Source organism: Platalea leucorodia (assembly GCF_965183815.1).
Source record: "Platalea leucorodia genome assembly, chromosome: 5".
Taxonomy (NCBI): Eukaryota; Metazoa; Chordata; class Aves; order Pelecaniformes; family Threskiornithidae; genus Platalea; species Platalea leucorodia.
The window spans coordinates 58,554,879-58,575,443 of NC_138827.1; the positions used below are offsets into that span (position 1 = coordinate 58,554,879).

The 20,565-nt window shown below is 38.4% G+C and overlaps 1 protein-coding gene across 2 annotated transcripts in view; it reads right to left on the minus strand.

Annotated features, from left to right (window-relative positions):
• The window catches only part of DIP2A (disco interacting protein 2 homolog A), a 136,662-nt gene that overhangs the window by 51,215 nt on the left and 64,882 nt on the right, over window positions 1-20,565 (minus strand). For both annotated transcript variants that reach the window (XM_082311659.1, XM_082311658.1), the window contains exons 4-11: window positions 18,560-18,679; window positions 12,836-13,081; window positions 5,722-5,850; window positions 4,785-4,904; window positions 3,143-3,340; window positions 1,392-1,483; window positions 1,036-1,146; window positions 125-248 (exon numbers count right to left, since the gene is read on the minus strand). In XM_082311659.1, the coding sequence (XP_082167785.1) occupies window positions 125-248; window positions 1,036-1,146; window positions 1,392-1,483; window positions 3,143-3,340; window positions 4,785-4,904; window positions 5,722-5,850; window positions 12,836-13,081; window positions 18,560-18,679 (1,140 nt within the window). The remainder of the gene's footprint in view (window positions 1-124; window positions 249-1,035; window positions 1,147-1,391; window positions 1,484-3,142; window positions 3,341-4,784; window positions 4,905-5,721; window positions 5,851-12,835; window positions 13,082-18,559; window positions 18,680-20,565) is intronic.

Here is a 20,565-nt window from a genome sequence, read left to right on the forward strand (position 1 = left end):
TGAAGGCAGTTCTTTATATATAAGCTAGAAGCATGCAAGCAAACTTAAAGATTGTTGTTTAAGAGCAGTAATGGATATACCTGCTCTTTATAGGATAAAGAGATTTGAGTAGCTTAAAACATACCTTTGAATGTAACCACCTCGCCAGTCTGAGCTTTAGGAAGGCCCTTTTGACAGGCATCAGTGGTTAAAGCTAGTGTTACTCCACAGCTGCCCAAAAGAAATCCAATCTGCTGGCTGCCAGCATCCTACACAGAAACCATGTTACAGCAAACTTACAAATAATGAAGGTTTTGTACAGTTTACTCTAACTTTTCCACGTTTAGAAAATATTAAGCCCATTTATATATCACGAAAAAACGAATTTCTAGCCCATGAGACCTTTTATGGAAAACAAAAGACTGAAGCCTATGCTCAAAAGGCTTAGTTTTGCTCAGTGCCAACCAAGTTAGATTTGGCAGTAGATCTAGCAAGCAATGATAGCAAAGTAGTGTCAAAAGCAATGGTTGTGCATCCCTCTCCAACCCAACAGGGACATTTATAAGTTCTGGTAAAACAGCGACCTGGTTTGATGCTGTTTCTGAGTCCTGAAGCACTGAAGAGCAGAGCCTGTAGCTTTTCATCTCTTCTCTAATAATCTCAATGTGTGTGGGATTATATTGGTATTTCCAGTAAGCATGGTGTCTCTACCTGCCTGTGCTTTCATTACTCAGCATGAGAGGTGAAAAGATAGCATTTCTGTGTTATATTTTGAAAAATACTTTCACACGTATTTTCAAAAATAATGAATTAAAATAATTTCTACAGTTATGTATTCTAAAACAGTTAACTTACTAGCTTCATACTATTTCCTCCCTTCCCTAACTAAGTATTAAACACTTTCCAAGCATATAATGTGCACTGAGTAGTTCAGCTAATGCACCATACTGCTTTCAAAAGTGCAGGCTCTGAGGGGCCCCATATAAGGACGATAGGATTTAGACACCCACCTACTTTATTTACGAATCCATAAAAATGTTGAATGTATTTGCCTACCTTTCTTGTTAGTGGAACTTCTATTGGGACAGGAATAAGTTCTGCCAGGAGACATCCATAAAATGCCACCATAAACATAACTGGATCACTATTAGGAAATACGAGAGCTACCTACAAAAATACATTAAAATAACAAGAAATGTTTTTTGTCATTGTTTGTAGGGGGAGGGCTGCTTTTTAATTCATGGAAAAAATCTTCACAACAATGTTCAGGTTCATATTTAAATTAGGAATAGAAATACTAAATGTTGTAATAATATACTATTACAAGTCACAGTACTACAAAGCTTTCTTTAGCTATGGATAAAATAGACAGTGAAGAACAGCTCTAGAGACCATTTCAAACAGAAGCCTACCCGGTCTCCAGGCTTCAGCAGTGGTTCATTCTTAGTGGTTAGCTTGTTTAGCAGGGTATACGCTAACTTCAAGCTTCGACTCCACAGCTTGCCTAAAGAAAAAAAGACAATGCAGAAATTAAAAAATAGAGGCTAAAATTTTAACATTTAATTGGCAAATCTCAGTGCCTTATATATGCACCAGACAAGTCGGTTGTATTAGAACAGGGTCACCAGGCACATGAGCAAGTCATTGGGGAAAAGTGAACATAACTGTTGTGAAAGCAATTCCACCTCATAAACCTACCGAGTTCTTCCAGTGTCTCAGTGCATGTGTGTGCGTGCACGCACACACACACGTAGTCTGGTTAATACAACCTAATTGCATTTCCAAAAGACTCTTCTTCACAAGACTCTTTCCTAAGTGCTCTTAGAGAAAGCAAATTGCTTGGGATAAAAAGAAAAATCCTAAACTGGACAAAAAATTAACTGAAATTTAAGAAACAAAGGGTAGGAGTAAATGCCAGAATAGCTGGCTCTGTGAAATACCAGTTCAGTGCTTAGTAGTGATCTACAAAGATCTCAATAATTCAAAAAAAAAAAAAAAAAAAAATTCCAAGCTATTAAATACAACAATCTAACTACTTATGTGACATAATATAAAAATCAATTTTTAATTTGTAGCCTCAAAAAAGAGAGAAGAGCTTTGATAAAAAAACTGTTTATAAAAAATTGAGCAACAGCAAAACCCTTCCACTGTAAATGGTAAATCAAAGCAAGAACCACCCCCAAAGAAGCATGCCATGGCAAACAGCATGCATACTGAACTCAGCTTTCTAGTACAGGGTCTTTATCATGGACTGACATCCACACTCAATCCCTTCAGACCACGCAGCAACCATCAGTTATTTTGTGTTTGTCAGTCTCAAACTTCAATTGAACAGTTTTTTTTCTGTGTAATTTCCAGTTTTATAAAAAAAAGTTACACAGGACTCAAGTACATCAAATGGCCAGTTCTCTAAAGAACTGCAGTTCAGTGCAGTTGCCAGAGAGTCCATGTACAATTTAGAGCTTGGTTTCTTTTTAGTTCTTCTTTTCCTTTCTTTTTTTTTAAATGTAAAACTAAACATGATATTCTAAAGAATTCTCAAAACTCCACTGCAAATTAATGAAACTAATGCAGCTGCTCAGTTACATTTCCTGTAAGCATACTTTATCTGTAAGAATGCAAACAAGAAATTTTAACATTCTAATATACTATACAACAAAATGCTGCAGTTAACCGTCCTGGGGGACACAATTATCTTCAAAAAAAATGGAATTACTGTAAAACTTGTGGTTCATTGATGAAGGCAAGTTTCACTTCCCACAATAACATCCTTAATATGCTCCTGAAGTACACATCTTCTCTGTAAGGATATGCAAGAACATGCTAAAAATTAATATCTACTCTGGGAATCTGAAGAGTGCATTATTTGTCATCTGTTTCTTCCTCGTATTTTACACCAGGCTATTTTTAGTGTTCTTTTAAGCAAAAAACCCACAACTGTTTGAAATTTACAAACAGCCACTTCTAAAGAATCAATATCATATACATTTTCCCTTCATTAACTTTATTTAAAATGTTTTTCATATACAATGAATTAATAATTTGTATTCGAATGGCAATCTCAAAGTATTTTTCATGAGCAGTCAGTCCCTCTTAAGTAAAGCAAATTGTTCGTTCCACAATGAACGCCTAATTCTTTCTTACAGTTATCACCAAAACCTACCATAGGTAAGCGTATAAATAGCTTTCCCAGTTGTATCCAATGCTGTCAGACAAGGGGCTTTTGGCTGAGTAGTTCCCCAGCGCTGCAGGGCAGCCAGCAAAGAAGGTGGCCAGTTGGTTACCACGCCTAAGGGTTCACCTTTAAGTACGTTTATTTGATTTCCTTCAGGCTTTGGTTGATTTGGGTCAGGCTGTTGCACTAAAACCAGAGCACAGTAAAATGGCAAATGTTAATCCTTACAAAATGTGCAAGTTACACTTAATAGACTATTCTACAAACCGTTCTCACTCTCCTCTTTCTCACAGCTATCATTACTTCTCCTCTGCTTTATGATGATGCTATGCTAATCATCTGTTGGCTTCCCAAAAAATAATTACCATCACTTTGGAGTTCTGATTCCACATTATTCAAAGGACCTGGCCACAGGAACAGAATTTGACTCCCTAGTTCACTCTTTTTCTCTGCTTTGGAAAGATGATATTTTCTGTTGTTTGTTCTGCACATCTATATAAATGAAAGCTTACACCAAGGCAAGAAGCATCATCAGAGAAAATGGCTTCAGTGATAATTGGACATTTATTTTTGCTGCACCAAATTCTTAATAGGTGATGAAGAATGACACTATGCTTCTGTAACAATATATGAAAAAGAGCACCAGATGAAATGCTCCTGGTATGGATTACCTACAACTAAAACTGTACTGCTCACAGAATATTTCGTTTGATTTCCAGATCATCTCTCTCAACTGTGCAACAGTGCAGGGTTTGTATGCCATTTGGTCTCTGAGTAGCCTGCTGTAAAATCCTGCCCCAAGCTACTCAAGAAGGTGAAATATCTTGATCTTAGCAAAACTTCATATTTTAAAGTATCAAATGAATAGTACAGGGAATCTAGTAGCAGCTGCTCAAAAATGTCACAGAGAACAGAATTTTCATTTAATCTTTAAGACTAAGAGAACAGATCAAAAATCATTCTCCAAAATTAGCTGATGCAGCTGGTTTTAAAGGCAGCTACATATTGCTAGCAACTTCTATCTTTGTCAGAGATGTTCTTTCCGCCTGAACACATGCATACAGAGAAGAAAATAGTGGGTTTTTTAGCTAAGCAATATCTGCAGAGCATGTACAAGCACAATCCTTTCATGTAATGCACAGACAAGACATACTGCACAGTGCACTCACTGCATTTAATTTCTCTGAACCTCTAAAATAATGGAAGTTTCTGGATTTCAAGAAGAGGATATCAACATGTATGCAAACAATATTATCATAATAAATTCCAGTTACTAGGAAGTAACTTTTACATTTAACTATATTTGGGCACTGACCAGCTACAAAGCAGCTTTTCAGAGCAGGATGTGGGGGTGCTTTTAGACAAGCAGCTGCATGCGAGCGGCTAGAGAGGCTGTGGAATCTCCATGTTCGGAGATGCTCAGCACTGGATTGGACACGGCCCTGAGCAGCTTGATCTGGTCAGACCTGCTTTGAACAGGTGGTTGGTCAGAGGCTTCCAGGCATCCACTGCACCATCAGTTACACTTGCCTATTACTCAGGCTATGTCCTGACTAACTCCAAAGAATATCCTCTATAAAATTACTGATTACCACAGGGCAGAGTTCAGAATGTTTGAAAGAAAATTAACCTTCTAGCAGTTCTTCAAAATCATCAACAAAAAACTCTTTCAAAGGTGGGCGCTTTGGTCTTTTCAAGGTATTTAGAAGCTGCTGGATTTTAGAGGACACTCTGCTATTCACTGGTACACCTGTCAAACAAAAAAGATTTATTACTTACCATATATTAATAAACATATACTAAAACACATGCTGCCACATTGCTGACAACATCACTCTTAAGTTCAGCGCAGCTTTCACGTGGAAGAGTCATTCAAGATGAGCAGCTTGTTTGGGAAAAAACAGCTTTAATCAGTAACGGTTTCAACCATGGATTTATTTCTTTCAGAACAATGCTGTTTCCTAGCTACCTGGCTGATGCATATACCTTCTCACACTTTAACTTAGCTTTTCAAACTGCTGACTTCTACAGGAGATTCCAATACAAACCTGAAGAATGTTCTTTTCTTCAAAAGTCTAGGTATTTGCTACGTCTTAACATTTATTCAGTTCTAAAAGTCTGAGAATCCTTGGAAAAAATAAGTGAATCTTTCGATATTTTATAAGGCTAGCAAAAAATAATCACAACACAAAACCATGTCAAATGCTGATTTTCATTTGTATATGTGATATATTTATTTTAAATTAAATATAAATGTGTATGTTTATTTACATTTACTAAAATTTAAACCTCTAGGGCAATGTAAAATTAAAATGTGAGACTAAAGGGCTTACATTGCCTTTTACTACAGAAATATACAGAAATGGGGACATGGCTACCACCAGCAGAACACAGGAAATGCAGTACAGTTTCCTCTCCTGTGGCAGACTGACAGATACACCATACTACTGAAAAGCTTTGGAGGGGGCAGGCACATAGCACACAATGGGTGTCAAGCTCTGTTATGCATTCGCTTATTCCGAAAACGGGACATAGACTGAAAGGTAGGAGGTTTATAATACAGTCACCATCTGCAGTTTCCAAAACGCTGCTGTTGTAGCCTCTGGGAACTCCTCGTACTGATGCTACCTGTGGACGCTCATGATGTAAATGTTCCACCAGGCCAGTGGTTACATCTGGAGGCGCAGAGTGGTTATCTGTAGAAATGGAAGACAGACATGGGAGCTCATCAGTCATCTTAAGAATCAATATATCCAAAGTTGCTCCTTACAGCATTCTTGCTGTTTGCTCATGTGTTTTTAATAAAACTCTGATTTCTCTAATGAAACTGTAACCAAAATCTTCTAGATACAGGGGGAATCCTGAAAGGAGCTGCCGTGTCTCTCCAGGGCAGAGAGGAGCTATTCCAGCTTTCAAAGGGATCCAAACAAATCCTGACAAATAAAGAGAGTGGTGGGTCACTTCATCACTTCAAGGTGAAAGCCAGGAGATTCATCATGAGTAAACAGCACAAGTCTACAAAGAAAGCCTGTCTCACATCTCTCAGAAGAAATACAGGCACCCAAAGTCTCACCACAAAACCGGAATGACTAGTCTAAGTTCCATAGGAAGAGAAAGGGACAAAAGCATAAGGCTTAAAAGAAGGGAACTTGTGCCCCAGGATAAAATGAAGCACTTATCTACATTCTGCAGGCTATAAGAGAAAGACTTTTGCTGAGAAACACAGATTAAGATTTAAGGTGGCAAAGATAGGTCTGAACACACCTTGAGGATGGACACAAAGAGATGAGACACTCCCTCAGCGGAAAGTAACTGCTGGCTTAAAAAACGGTCACCTGCAGTTTGTAAGACCAGTCATGGTTTTCCTTTAGCAGCTTTTCTTACGACCTGTTTTTAAAAGTCTCACAAGATATGTAAGTAAAAAAATCCTGTTTATGTTGTGGTACAGACACAGTGTACTCTTCACTGCGGCATCCCTCAATGAGAACAGCTGGAATGCCTGTAACACTCAAAAAAACCTGTGGTGTAGTTGTCAACATTATACACACACACTGCTCACAACAGATAAATTTAGCACAGGGTTTTCTGAGGCACAAGGTGATCATTTGTGGCTGGACACGACACATTGTTTCATTTTAATGGTGTGCGCTACAAGCAATAAATATTTAATTTTTTTTATAATGTATATTTACATAGGGAAAGCAGGCCATTTCTCAAATCCTCACATATTCACAGGGCTTGAGAACCACCTTGTAACAACCTTGAGGCAAAAGCCTGCTCTGCTTGGAACTGCACCACGTTTCTGTGCTGCAGAACAATGCTTAGGGTGTATCGTCATTCCAAATTGTGACCTAGATTATGGAACAGTTTTGAATGGAATCACAGGTTAGAAAATGGCAGGATCCAGGAGAAGGTTCATACAAGAAAAAAGAAGAATTGGAAGCCTGAAATATTCAGAATCCTAATGAGTAAAAATAGGAGTGCAACAGGAAGGAGCTTAAGAACATACTGCTGCACTGTGCTGGAGGAACTGCTTGGGGTCATACAGCTCTGCAGTGATACCCCATGAAGGACCTCAGCATGCCACAAATACTGCAGAAAGAACTCAAAGCATAGGGACATGTAGGCAGTGCTGTGAAATACATGTATTACCCCACCCATTCTGAGGAAGGAATTAGCGCTAAGATAACAAGTGCTCTGTTCACAGATTTCCAGAGCTGACATACAAGCCACCAGTACAGCTCTAAGCAGCTTTAGAGGCACCAGCAGAAGAAAAAATTAAATCCATTCCCATACTTTCCAATGGTCATCACTGCAATGCTTATTTTTGTATTGCAGAGACTTGTCTTGCTGGGTACTAAGCAAGGACCACAAATTCCTTTCATGTGGGTAAGGTACAAGAAGGACAACGTATCACTTAATGTCTCTGACAAGTACTGAGTTAGAACCAGTAACAAGAAAAGGTGACAACTATGTGTAAAACTGACCCCTGTAACCACTTTACAGGGCATATAGAAAGCCCATGTATTCAAATTACTTCTGGAGCTGCTTTTTGGTTGTTTTTTTTTTTCCTTTGCTTTACCAAAGTCCCAAAACACTGACTTCACACAGCATACAAATTAATCACAGAAAAGGACACAGAGTCAAATGTACCTCGTTCCCATACTGCAGCATTTGCCCACAAGTCCATACTTCTCAACTTACAGACCCTGCAGTGATTATCAATGTCTAAAGCTTTTACTCCTTGGAATACACCAGCAAGAACTACAATTAGGGATGTATCTGCAATGTGGCTTCATCAGTGGAAGGCCCCAAGATGGCATTTCTATAGATGAAGTTGTCATCACTAAACATTCAAGTGACTCAAAATGTACACATAGGTACAAATATAACAATCAAGAGAGAGGACAAGAGAGACTAACACACGCTATGAGACTTGGTGCACATATGGGTCAGAAGCCATGCATGAAGTACAGAACTTGAAATGCTGAACGGATGCAGGTTTTACCATGCATATTCCTGTTAGGAAAAAGCAATCTTCTCCCCACATGCATGAGGCAGATATTTGCAATACAAAAGCTCTGCAATTAGATGCTCAGAAAATAACATAAGGAAGAAGCTATTTGGCAACATTTATGGAAGAGCTATGTACTTGGGAACAGCTCAAAGAAATCACAGAAAAAATGAGAATGCTCAGAAAAGAAACAAAAAAACCATTAAGAATCATTCCCAACTGAAAACAAGCACAAAAAATAGCTATATATGGAGGTGCTAATCTACAGCATTCACATACCTTACAAGCACCTCAGAGCCAAGTTACACGCAAATCAATGTCCTCACCACAGAAGGGAAATAGCAGGGTCCTTATGAACAACTTCTCTGCTGTCCACAGCTATTTCATCTTACATACAGCAGAGAACTGACTCTCCCTCCCAATTCTGCCTTGCGAAGTCAAAATTCTTTCTATGCATGTAGAAGGAATAAGTTCAATTTTCAGGATTTATGCTCAGATACCATTCACATTAGTTTCATTAATTATTTAGGCATTTTATTAATATATGCCAATGAGAATCCATGAAATTAGTCTGTATCATCTAGAGATACTGTGGCAAAGCAGAGAAAGAGAAGTGGTGAGTAGTCAAAAAAGAAAAAGTCTGAATAGACTTGTGACTTCAGGAATAAAGTTAATTGGATTTAGACTGAAGTACCTTTCCATTGTTGATCAGAAGACAGAGATAAATGCAAAAGAGAGCAGTGGCCCAAGAAAGAACGTATGGGACACAACACAGAAAATTAAAAGCTAGGCATTGGAGAGAAAGTAGTCGCTAAGGAGGAATCTCAGGGTGAAGACTCGAACACTTTTAAAAAGTCCCTACCTAGCAGGAAGTCAGGTTAGACCTAGAGATGGCTGTGTATGATTGTTTTGTCTCTAGGAAACCACTCGACCAAAATGGACATTTAGAAGAAGTTTATTAAATTGTATTGGAACAATAAAACAAAAAAGAGCACACCAACCCAGCCAGAACACAAAATAGGATCCACAAGCCACTACTTCATTCTTTGCATTTCCTCTTCAATAAACTCCTTGAAACTGTTTCTAACACACTTCATTCTCACAATTTCTGTAAAACTGCTTACAGAGCCACAGCAGTTCAAAACACCTACTCTTATAACCCTGCTTCCCCTTAAGAAAAGGAATTGTACTTTTAAGTGCTTCAATAAATAGATAATACCGTAATGCCATGACAATCTATCTTCCCGGTTATGCTACAAGAGCTAAGTTGGGAAATACTCCACAGTTGTGATGGTGACCTTGAAAAAACCCTACACACACTGCCAGCCTTATTGATTTTAAAGAAAACATTACACTAAAAGAAAAAAGCCCCCAAAACAACACGTAGATGTTGTCCTTGCTTTTGTAGGTGAAAGACAAACAGCTTAAAAATAACGCCTACTCCTATCTGACTTTATTAAATACTGTAACCTTGCACTTCCAACACTGCAGTCTTATTGCTTGGGAATTTAGTATGATCTTATCAATAAAAATGCAAGCTGGAGAAGATGAGCTGCAAGGGAACAATCTGCTAAATTTAAATTCTCCAACATATCAAAATTGCGAATAGTTATTCAGTACATAGTCAAAATACAGAGTATTTTAGTAAGGCATAGTATTTAAAATATGTAAGGTGCCTTTTATATTGCTGATATCAGCCCATTAACTAAGAAAATAAATAAACTCTTCTTTTATGCTCTAGGACAAATCAAAGGGGTCCTTTGTGAAAGTATACTAGTATTTATCGATAACCAAAGAAGTTTGCAATGTAAGAACTGAGTAAGTTTTCATATTCTTGTGAGCAAGGAAGACTATAGACAAACTTGCTGATTAATTATTTTAACATTAAAAATGTCACAACTGAATTGTTATTGGACATGCATGAATGTTACCAAGCTAGAAATGAAAATTGATGGAATATGGCAAGAACTTCACAAATGAAGAAGATCATTCTTATGCAAAAGGACATCTAAATTTTTGTCAAAGGCACTGGAAATTTTACCTTTCTAAATATTTTTAGTAGATCAGTTTGTAATGATCCCTGAGCTTCCTTCCTGATAGATACTATGATTACATATTTATTTCCCATTAATGAAATTTGAAACTACTCCACTGCATGCACTCCAACATTTAGCTACTTAAATGTTGGACTTTGAACTGTTAAAAAGGCCTTGATTTTGCATACAATTTTGATGATTAGATAGTCCTGATAGATCTTAAGAAGCTAGTTGTGAAATTTGATATGCATTTATATGGACTGAGATATTAGACGTAACAGGATGCTGTGTTACATTTTGCATATCTTGCAAGTTTTTACAGCTACATTAAGAATTTCATCAATCACACCTACAATTATGGCTAACCTTCCAAGTCTATTTGTTAATTTTAAGGCGTTAAACATGATTCCTATAAATCCATAATGTGAAATCCAGAATGCCCTTAAAGCAAGGCGTAGACATATTCCATCTTACTTAAATCCACTAAGTAAAAAAAAACAAAATTGAAAATTTCTTATTATAAATAAGCTTGGAAATGGGAAGATGACTATTTAGATTTCTTTAAAGGCAATAAGATGGGTATGTTTTGTACAAACAGGAAAAATATCACTAGCAATAAAGCCACAAAAGTTAACCAAAGAGGCAAATCTTTCTAACTATGTTTATGGATGAAGTACTGATGAAGTGCAGAAAAATGAACAAAGCCAAATGCTGCCCATAACTTTGTAAGACACAAAACAAAACCCAACATTTTAGCATGCAGGAGCTTTCTAAGGCAACAGCATTAAGCAGGCTTGGGGAAAAACGTTTTGCCTTGTAAAAGCTTAGATATCAGAATTCCTCTCCATACTTAGCTTCCACAATAAAGAGATTCCCATACAAACAGAAGAGGAGGTCAAAGCAAGTAGCAAAGACACAGATAACCCTTCCCAGACTCTCTGACACCTAAAGAGTCTTCCAGAACACCAAGCAAGCTACCACCTCTTTCCATCTCAGCTCCACTTGCAGAAAACTGACTGCACTGTGAAAACTGGGATGTCAATCACAGCAAAACGAGTCAATCCCTGTTTCTGTCAGCACCTAAGCCACACAGAAAATCCAGAGGATCCTCTTCTGGAGAGCCTCTAGCTTGTTCATAGTCCTTTCCCTGTTTCATAATGTGCTTTAGGAACCTGAAGAAGTAAAACTCCTGGTCACAAACTACAAGCATTGGTTGCATTTTGAAGCCCATAGCTACTATAAACTAAGGCTGATGCCCGAAACTTAGTATAAGGCAGAAGGAACTCGGAGGGCAAACCAGCAAAGAACAGAGAATCAACCCTCTTATGATTAGCTGCCTCACACCTAGAACTGTGAACTGTTTGTATCATCTAAACAGAGAAGTCTAAAGGATACATGATTGGGCTTTCACCAAAATTTGAATGTAACAGGTAGACCAGCTAAATGAACAGGTATTTTAGAAATATATTTGTGCCTTAAATTATCATAGTAATCAGCATCTCTAAGTATACAGAAGCCTGTATACTCAGTTTAAATCTAAAGCATTTCAGTGTGTTTTCCTCATCTGACTTAATCTGATCTCTGTAATGAATTAGAAAAAACTGTCTGTATGGTGTAGGTAGGCATACAGTCACAGATAAACAGTCAGGTAAGTAGAACACTGGAACTGCCAAAACCTGAAATGTCCAGGAACAACATACATGATGCCTATTGGATATTACTAGAAGCTCAAGAACTTTGTGCTGTAGCCCATAGGTGAAATACAAACATCATCCTTCGTTTCATTTTTCTAAATTACTTTGGTGAAAAAAATTATTTGAAATACAAAGTCATTGTTTCTCCTCTAGGTCCTTTCCCATCGTTTAACATTAGTGTGGACCTGTTGCACACACATAAATCCACTATCAATCTTCACTACAGTGTACAAAACATTGTAAAAATTATTTCCATGGTGGAAGAGACTGCCTTTCTCCCTCCCTACTAAATCTTCCAAAAGCACAAGACTAGTGCTCTGCATTTCAGGACAAAAAAAGGTAACCTGAAGTTCTGGACTTTCAGCATTACAGAGATCGAGACAAAACTCACATTTACATTTTGGCTTACCAGTACTTTACATTTTCACTCTAGTTGCACAATAAAGGATTATTCGTGACCTGCGTTATAATTAAAGGAAAAAAAAAATCACATTTCAGCTTGAAATCTAGCTTTGTCAGTACCTCTGATTTCATAACTTTCCGAAAGATTCTGGATGGTTTTCTAGTCTTTCAGGTGTTTACCAATTAAGTCACCTTTGAAATCCATAACCTGATATTGTCTAGGGTAAATACATGCAGATCAGAAAGTATGCACCAAAAATATGATCCCGTTGAAATTCTGTTTTTGAATCCAGTAAAATTGAACCTTAGTTTCTTGATAAATCAAGCATTTTACCAAGAAGAATGCACGTTCAGATCTCATGAACAACTGGTTTGGTTTAAATTAAATCCATATATATCATACATACCTGGTCTGTGGATTGTACATTTTAAGGCTATTTATAGATATTCTTCTGGTGAAGACTTTTGTGTTTAGCACTGCTTTGGGATTTTTAATTTGATTTTATTCCAACCACACAGGCAGTTGTTTACTGACCTAGCTGGGTGTGTGCCATGAGATCTGCAAGCACAGTGGCAGCAGCGGTGGCAGTAGCAGTATTGGAAGCAGCAGCAGGTTTCCCTCCTGGATGAGATGAGGTGGAGGATGCAGAGGATGAGGTGGAGGAGCCCTGAATAACCCGGTTAAGCCAGGGCTCTACGTTGGAATGGCTCTGGAACGGAGTGGAGGTGATCCGCCCTTGCCGACGTAAGGAGCCCTCATCTTCTGATGCTGACGATGTGTCTGTGATTAAAATAACGATGACAGGCATGTAATGTGGGAATGACCCAACAGACGGGAACATGAAGTTTTTCCATGTTCTCCACATAGCATTCTCATGTGCTACACATGAGATGCATATATTAAGCAAATGATACATTCACATGCACAAATTCTGCTCATTGTCATTTTTTAGGTTAAGTCAACAACTTCTACACATTATAGCTAGAACACACTTGAAGCAAAGTTTCATTTACCTCCTGTATTTGGAATGACGTTAGGACTCAAAAAAGGCTTCTACCTAAGGTACCTAGTACATTCACTAACCTTTCTCAGTGAGTATACCATACCTATTCCCCTGAAAAAATATTTCTGCTCTGAACAGGTAAATTGGATCTCATCCCACCTGAATAAATTCCATTACATTTTTTTGTTGGGTGTTTTCTTTTTATTTTTTTGGTGGGAAATTCTTCACTTTTCGATTCTTTTGACAAATTTTTTGAGAACTAATTACTAAAAAAAACACAGTGCTATAAAGTTCAATGAAAGTTATTTCATTAATCTAAGAATAATTAAAAGGAATTTAAAGCATGTATTTTAACATGAACATAACATAAACTGATTTTAACAAGCACTACATAGAAATGCTTAGTAAAGCACCTTTTAATTCTAGATGTATATTTGATGCTGTTAGAAGTCTGATAAAGGGCTCCTATTTTAATTACCACTCAGTTATTTACAGCTTTCCAGAAGTTCCCTGTTGGCACTCAATCTTTCCACATTTATTATCCACTCAGTAACAAATAAAAAGGTCTTTCTAAATATCAAGAAAATACATCTCTGTTGATTTTGAATGAAAAATATGAACTTTTGTCACAGCAAAAGAATCTTGCCTTCCTAAAGAGACTGCTGTATTTTAAGAACTTGACTCTCTGTATATGCCCCACCCCCAACTCTCCCCCAGCTAATTAAAGAAAAGCTCCTAAAACAATCCATTGCCATATACTGATGAAGTTCACATCAAGTCAGTTTGTGAATAGCAGTTTTAAGTCACACATAATGGCCAGACCAATTAAAAAGTTAGCAGGAGCTGAAAAACAGCTTCTGAAAAAGATAGGGTTTCCATTACTGTATTCTAGAGTCCCTTCCAGACATGGAAATCCTGGGTTATAGGGGAGTGGGTTACCTCAGAAATTCTGCAACCTTAATTTTGGCTTCCCCCCCCTTTTTTTTAATCCTCTGAACACGTAACTGTTCAGCTATATACAACTCCATATAAATTTTGTTGAAGCCACATTAAATCTTTTCCTCATCTTTGGCAACAAATTTCAGTTGCCACGTGTTTAATTTTCTGCTTTTCAAGAATATGTGCATTTCCAATAGCTTCAGAGTAATTGCTCTTAAACAGTCTAAAACCACAAAAATCGGATATAATTTCCTAAGAAGGTCGTTTAACTCAATGGCATTTTCAAAGTCAAAATTGCAGACCTCTCATTACTTGACCATCCCTAGTCAAACATTACAATTTTGAATGAAAATACACAATTGATCTTTGAGAAGATACAGCTGTGGTGGATCACCATTCCTGGTTCCGTGCCTTGTATGATATTTCTGGTCTACCGCCACAGTTGTAGTTTTTGGCTGCTGACTTCATCTGCTCCAGGAGAGGAGCCAAACCTGCCCCTTAGTGCTTGCAACCTTCCCTTTCTTTTAGGCAGAAAGCAAAAATAAACAATTCCAGGAACATGGAACAAGATAGGATTACAAATAGTGAGGTTTCAAAAAAAACACTCCCACATCTGCAATCTACTATCACTTCAGAGTAAGAAATAAAACTACAGTAAAAGAAGGTTTCTCAGAGAATACATACTCTGATAGTATCACCTTATCCAGCTACAAGTTTAATGAAGTCTCTAAAATTTTTAAGCTTTCAGATGTCTTACATAAGCAGAGGGGGGAAAAACCCCACTTTAAATGTAAAATATTAACTGTGTATAAAAATGAAGGATCCATAGTAAAATCATTCTAATATCAGAACATAATTACAACAGAAAAGTAGCAAAGTAACATCAGTAACTAGCTCTGTGGCATCGCAGGAGTTAATTAGTGGTTCTTGGTGTGCTGGGAGCAGAATGCTATGTACTTGGCTTGCAGCTCTTCCTAGCTGGGAGCTGACCCAAGATAGCCACAGAAACCACCACCCTTTGGACCAAACTTGCATCAAGACTACAGCTCAAGTTCTGATCACGTGAAATCCGTATGGGAAGGATGAGAGACTCGATGGGATGAAAACAGAAGTATATTAACATTTTTGGAAGGATGAAAGCAGTTCCATTACTGTCAGTCAGGAGTCGGTTTTGAACTTAACGTTGTGGCTAGAATCTGATGCTTCCTTCCTGGTGACTGATGTAACTGCAAGAAAATGTCAGTTATTGAGAAAGCCCAGTTTAAATTGCATTAACTTCTGCCAATACAAGGATTTTAAGGCAGTGGTTTAATGGCTCAAGACAACAAAACTAGATGCTTCAGCGCTACTCACGTTCTTTGCAATTTCACATCTTTCCTGCTGAGCTAACTTTGCAAATAAAGGCAGGCCCATAAAAAGACTATTTTTGTGAACTGATATAACTGAAGCAAGTCGTCAGAGTATTTTTGAATGGCCTGATCATCTATGAAACAGAATTCATCCAGTGGCCCATTCTCTTATAGAGATAAAGGTATCTCATAACAAGTCACCTTCCCTTAGAAACAGCATGACAGATCCCAGAGACACTTAACTCTTCTTTCAGAATATATTAGTTAGGGTGCTTCTGCATCCTGCTAAAGCCCAGTGCGAGTGTACTTGTCTTCTCTGCTAACTTCTTGGGCAGGCATGTTAGAAGATGACGCTCTCCAGCAGCACAAACACACTCACACAAACATGGGTAGATCCCACAGCCTCATCCTGCTCCCCACTCTGGCTGAGCAGGATGGAGGTCAAACATGCACACACACGTACAATGTGGATCCCTCCAGCAGCTGGGTTTGGACACTCAGTCTGCCAAGTAGCTGTCCCTGGATCGCAGTCTCCCCTGTTGCTGGCACCTGGACATACGAGCCTGAGGCTGCAGTCCCACTCCATTTGTTTGTATAGGCTGGCTGATGCAGCCACTCCACACATACAGAATACAGAGTCCCTCACCCAGGAGAGGTGTTAGAAATAAAGTGTAACAGGAGGAGAGAACAGACTGCAGGGTCAGGTGCAGGGTGTGGCCAGGCAAGCGTACCATTTACACATGACCAGCCCTTTTTATCCCCATACCCTGCTATTTTCCTCACACTTGTTCCTCCCCAAATCACCTAAATCTACCCCTTTCCCTGTCTGTGGTTCCTCACCTAAACATCCCATAACAAGTCTCATGCAGTCCCCAAATACTTTTGCGCTACATCCCGTAATATGTCCCATACCCCTCTGCGGCATGCCCCCTCAGTCCAGAAGATGCTCTAGTGTTGACTGTTCTTGATGGGTTTCATGTCTGGGCAGGAGGGCTGAGGCTCTCCAGGGACAGCCCTGGGAGGGGCCTGGACAGGGTGACCTTTCTTCTGGGCCCTTAACTTGTGTTCCCACTTGCCATTGTTCCCCGTGCGCCTCTGGGCTTGTGGAGATGGGTCTGTGACAGGCTGATGGCTCCTGGGACAGGCCTGGGAGCAGCTGGGGCAGGGTATTATTTGGGCTCCCCCACCTGCCAGTCTCTGTGCTCCTGCAAAGGCGTGCAGACCAGCTTTTATCACATAACTTAAGTTTACCAACAGCATCTCATTTTTTTTCTTTATAGAGTCTCTCAACCCTCTCAAGATTTTGCTTCTTCAGAGTAGCACGTTAGAGCCCTGACCTCAGGCACAGTGGCCACAGCCATAACTGCAGGGACACTGCTTCAAATCTGTGCCGAAGGTATTCAAAAAGAGAATGATATTTTGGTTCTCTCAAAAAAACTGCAAGGAGATTCTTTCTAGTTTTAAATGCTAAGGGAGACAGGACAGCCTAACTGTCCTCTGCTCTCAGCAGAGCTTCTGGATGCCAGCTATTTTTTTTACACCAAATCTTAGGCAGAAGAGCAGCTTGTTCTTCTCTTGTTGTGATACACCTCACGCCAAGCACATAGTGATTTGTCACACTGGGGGAATGAGAGAAAAAGACAGAGTGATGCTACATGAAATACACCGCTGACTGTTCTATCAGAGTTTATTCTGGAGAGTGAGAAGGACTATTGCTTTGAAGAGCTATAAACAGAAACCTTCAGGGCCTCTCTCCCAAAGCTTCAGTATACAGATGGTCACCATACATTAATTTTTCTCCAGGATTTCACTTTATGCAATTCACGACAACTTTCCATACACAAACAACATGTATGCAAGAAAACTCAAGAGCATGATAACCACCCTGCTGCAACAGCCTCATGGGCTTCTGAGTATACAAGTACTACAAGAATAAGCTAATCAAAATGCATGATACCTTAACACATCTTATACGCAAAAACATAAGGGTCAAGAAAGACCATATATAAGACTACAGAAGAAGTTCATTATTTATTAACTAATGAAATAACCAGAGAACCTACAGAAACAATATACAAAATGTGACTAGCAAAGAAAAGTGGAATTTCCTTTAAATGGGAAGAACAGAAAGAAGAAATATAGCCCAGGAAGCAAGAGAGCAGCACAGCAGACCTTCTCTTTTATAGAAGGGGGATAAGAAACAGAATTGATGGAGAAGGGCACTAGAGGTCAGTGTGCCTCTACTCCCAGGCAACATTAGAAAAGAGAAGAGCACATCATTCAAAACTTAAGAGCTTAGGGAAATTCCTTTTCTTTGCATACAAGACACTGGCCCCAAAACACCTGGCTTGCTAGCACGACATGTTATCTGGAGAAAGATTTTCTTAACCTCTAGAGAATTCAGGAAGATTACCTTCCTCGCTGCACACCCCCGCCCCCCCCCCCCCCCCCCCCCCCAATAAAACATTCTGACCTAAACTATCTGAACAATTTTAGCATATGATTTTCTGAACGCTTTAAATTGCTCACAGTTGAAACCATCTGATGAGTGTTTTGCAAGCTAATGCAGCAACTTAATGCTCTGGCATTTTCTTCAACTCTTAAAAAAAGAATCTTATGCAACATGAAATAAGGTATTTACAGCTCTGACATGCTTGCCAAGATTATCTCCTTCCAAGTAAGACATTACCTAAGAGAACATACTTAATGCATAAAGGGCAACTGCTCACTCTATTACTGCTTTCAAGTATACCTTTAGCAGCTACAGCATCTCCAGATGAGAGACAAAATCTTGAGGAAAGCCATCAAAGAACAAATCCAACCAACACCTCATTATCAGGAAATACAGCCATGAATAGAGAAGTTTATTGCAACATACTTACAACTGAGCAGAACAAAGCATTTGCTCTTTATATTTTGCTATCACATTCACCTGGCAAGATTTACATATGTTAATTCAATAGATACCTGGAGGTGTGTACGTTTCTACCGAAGAGTGCACAAGAACAGACCGTCTTTTTGAAGGCATGGGCATTCTTCTCTCTTTGTATTTTGCAAGTGCTGCTTGTACTGCTTCAGTGTGGACATCTATGTAGAGAAAAAAAAAAAAGGTTAAGAGATTAAGTTTAATCATTATTTCTTTCTAAAAATATAGAAAGCACCAATGCCATCTTTTACAGCTCAAATCCAAAGGCTGAACGCACATGAAGGCCCTTACGGCTTTAGTCCTGTTTAGCCCAATTGCTTAGCTTGCAGAAAGGAACAGGTTCTCAGCTTCAGAGGAAGCAACACTTCTTGGAGAGCTGAAAGGTCCAAAGCTGAACTAAAGTAACATGGTTTTCAATTCTGAAGCTGTGACAACTCTATCAATTGTTTCTCCTTCAATGGTGTTTAGGACTGAATAAATACACCTGCCTCCCACTCGAATTCAGCTCAGAAGCAATGGTTTAAAAGTTAAGGGAGGATATAAGCAGGGTCAAGTTGACATATTTTCCTCATGAAATCAGCTTGAAAAGGCTTTGTGAGTATCATTTAGGAAGAACACCCTGAAAGCCAATACTGAAGTTACAGAATACCTAGCAAATTAGTTCTGAGCTATGATTTATTTTCATTTTGGGGGGAAATTTCAATGCAGATACTGTAAATTGGCAACAGCACTGGACTCTTCATCCTTCAAAATCCACAATGGGAAAAGAAGTGAAAAAAGTATACTTGAAGCTCTCACAAAAGAATGCAAGTAACAAAAACCAGAAAGAAGCAGCTAAATATATATGAAGAATTAGGAAAGAGACACCAAGTGTTTTCACTTTCCTGAAAGCAAAAATTACCCTAATATACTCATGGGGTATATTTTAACTTTTCTTATTTTTAAGCCAAAACCGAGATTAAAGGGGAATTTAGTGTTCAATCAAGCCCACACTGCATATAAAATTTAACATATTCAAGTAATTCTAAATTGCCTTCACAGATTTTTCAGTGTGACATATGTATTTCAATGGTGTTAAAAGCTAAAACTTATGTAGAAAGAAAATTCATGAGATGAATTATATATGAGAATATATATATGAGAATAGATGTCAAGGAGAAAGGAGGCAGACCAAAAACATACTTTAACTTATGACCCAAGTTCAAACTCATGAAAAACAAGTACAGCATGTATACACCTACAAATAGCTACAAAGGGCTCAAAAGCAAGTTATTATGATTATGCTTTTGTCTTACAACATTTCTCTTATGTAGAAGCTACTATACCAGAATTTCAGAATGAAACTGTTCACTTTGGAAAAAAAGATGTATTATTGCATTAAGTATCCATCTAAGGCTGCAAATACGTAACAGGTTGATAGACTTGTAGGTATGAAACTCAGACATGTGACATGCATACACTTGCACAACTTACATATTAAAAAAAAAGTAATTTCTCTGCCTCATAGGGATTAACCTTGATGATGACTACAAGTAAAGCTCCATATTTTACGGTACCTTTTTAAAAAAAAAGGTACCATTTCTGGTACTAGTCCTGAATCTACTTCGGTCATGCTCAGCACAAGGTTATTCCTAATTTATTTTAAATATGCCAAACAATTCCCGCTAACTTTGACAAAGCAAGAGATAGTTCAGGGGAAAGCTAATCAGTACATATTTTAATGAAAACCAGAAGAGATTTTTGAGCATTCCAGAGAATGAAAGGCTATGAAACAGCAAAGCACAGCACATCTATGTGAACCTGTTGGAAGCCTCGGCATGAAACACTTACTTTCCAAAGGCAGCTGTGTCCCAATGCATTGGATAAACACCTGACACTTAGGGGACAACTATTCAATTCTCCATTTCAAAAACAGATTACAAATGCTGCCTATAATCTCAGAACCTTGCCAGAAGAGGCTTCATGCAATATATTTCTAACCACCTCTAATGACAGATATTGGCAGATGCCTTTGCTTCAGAACTTCTGTTCTTAAGTAAATGAGACA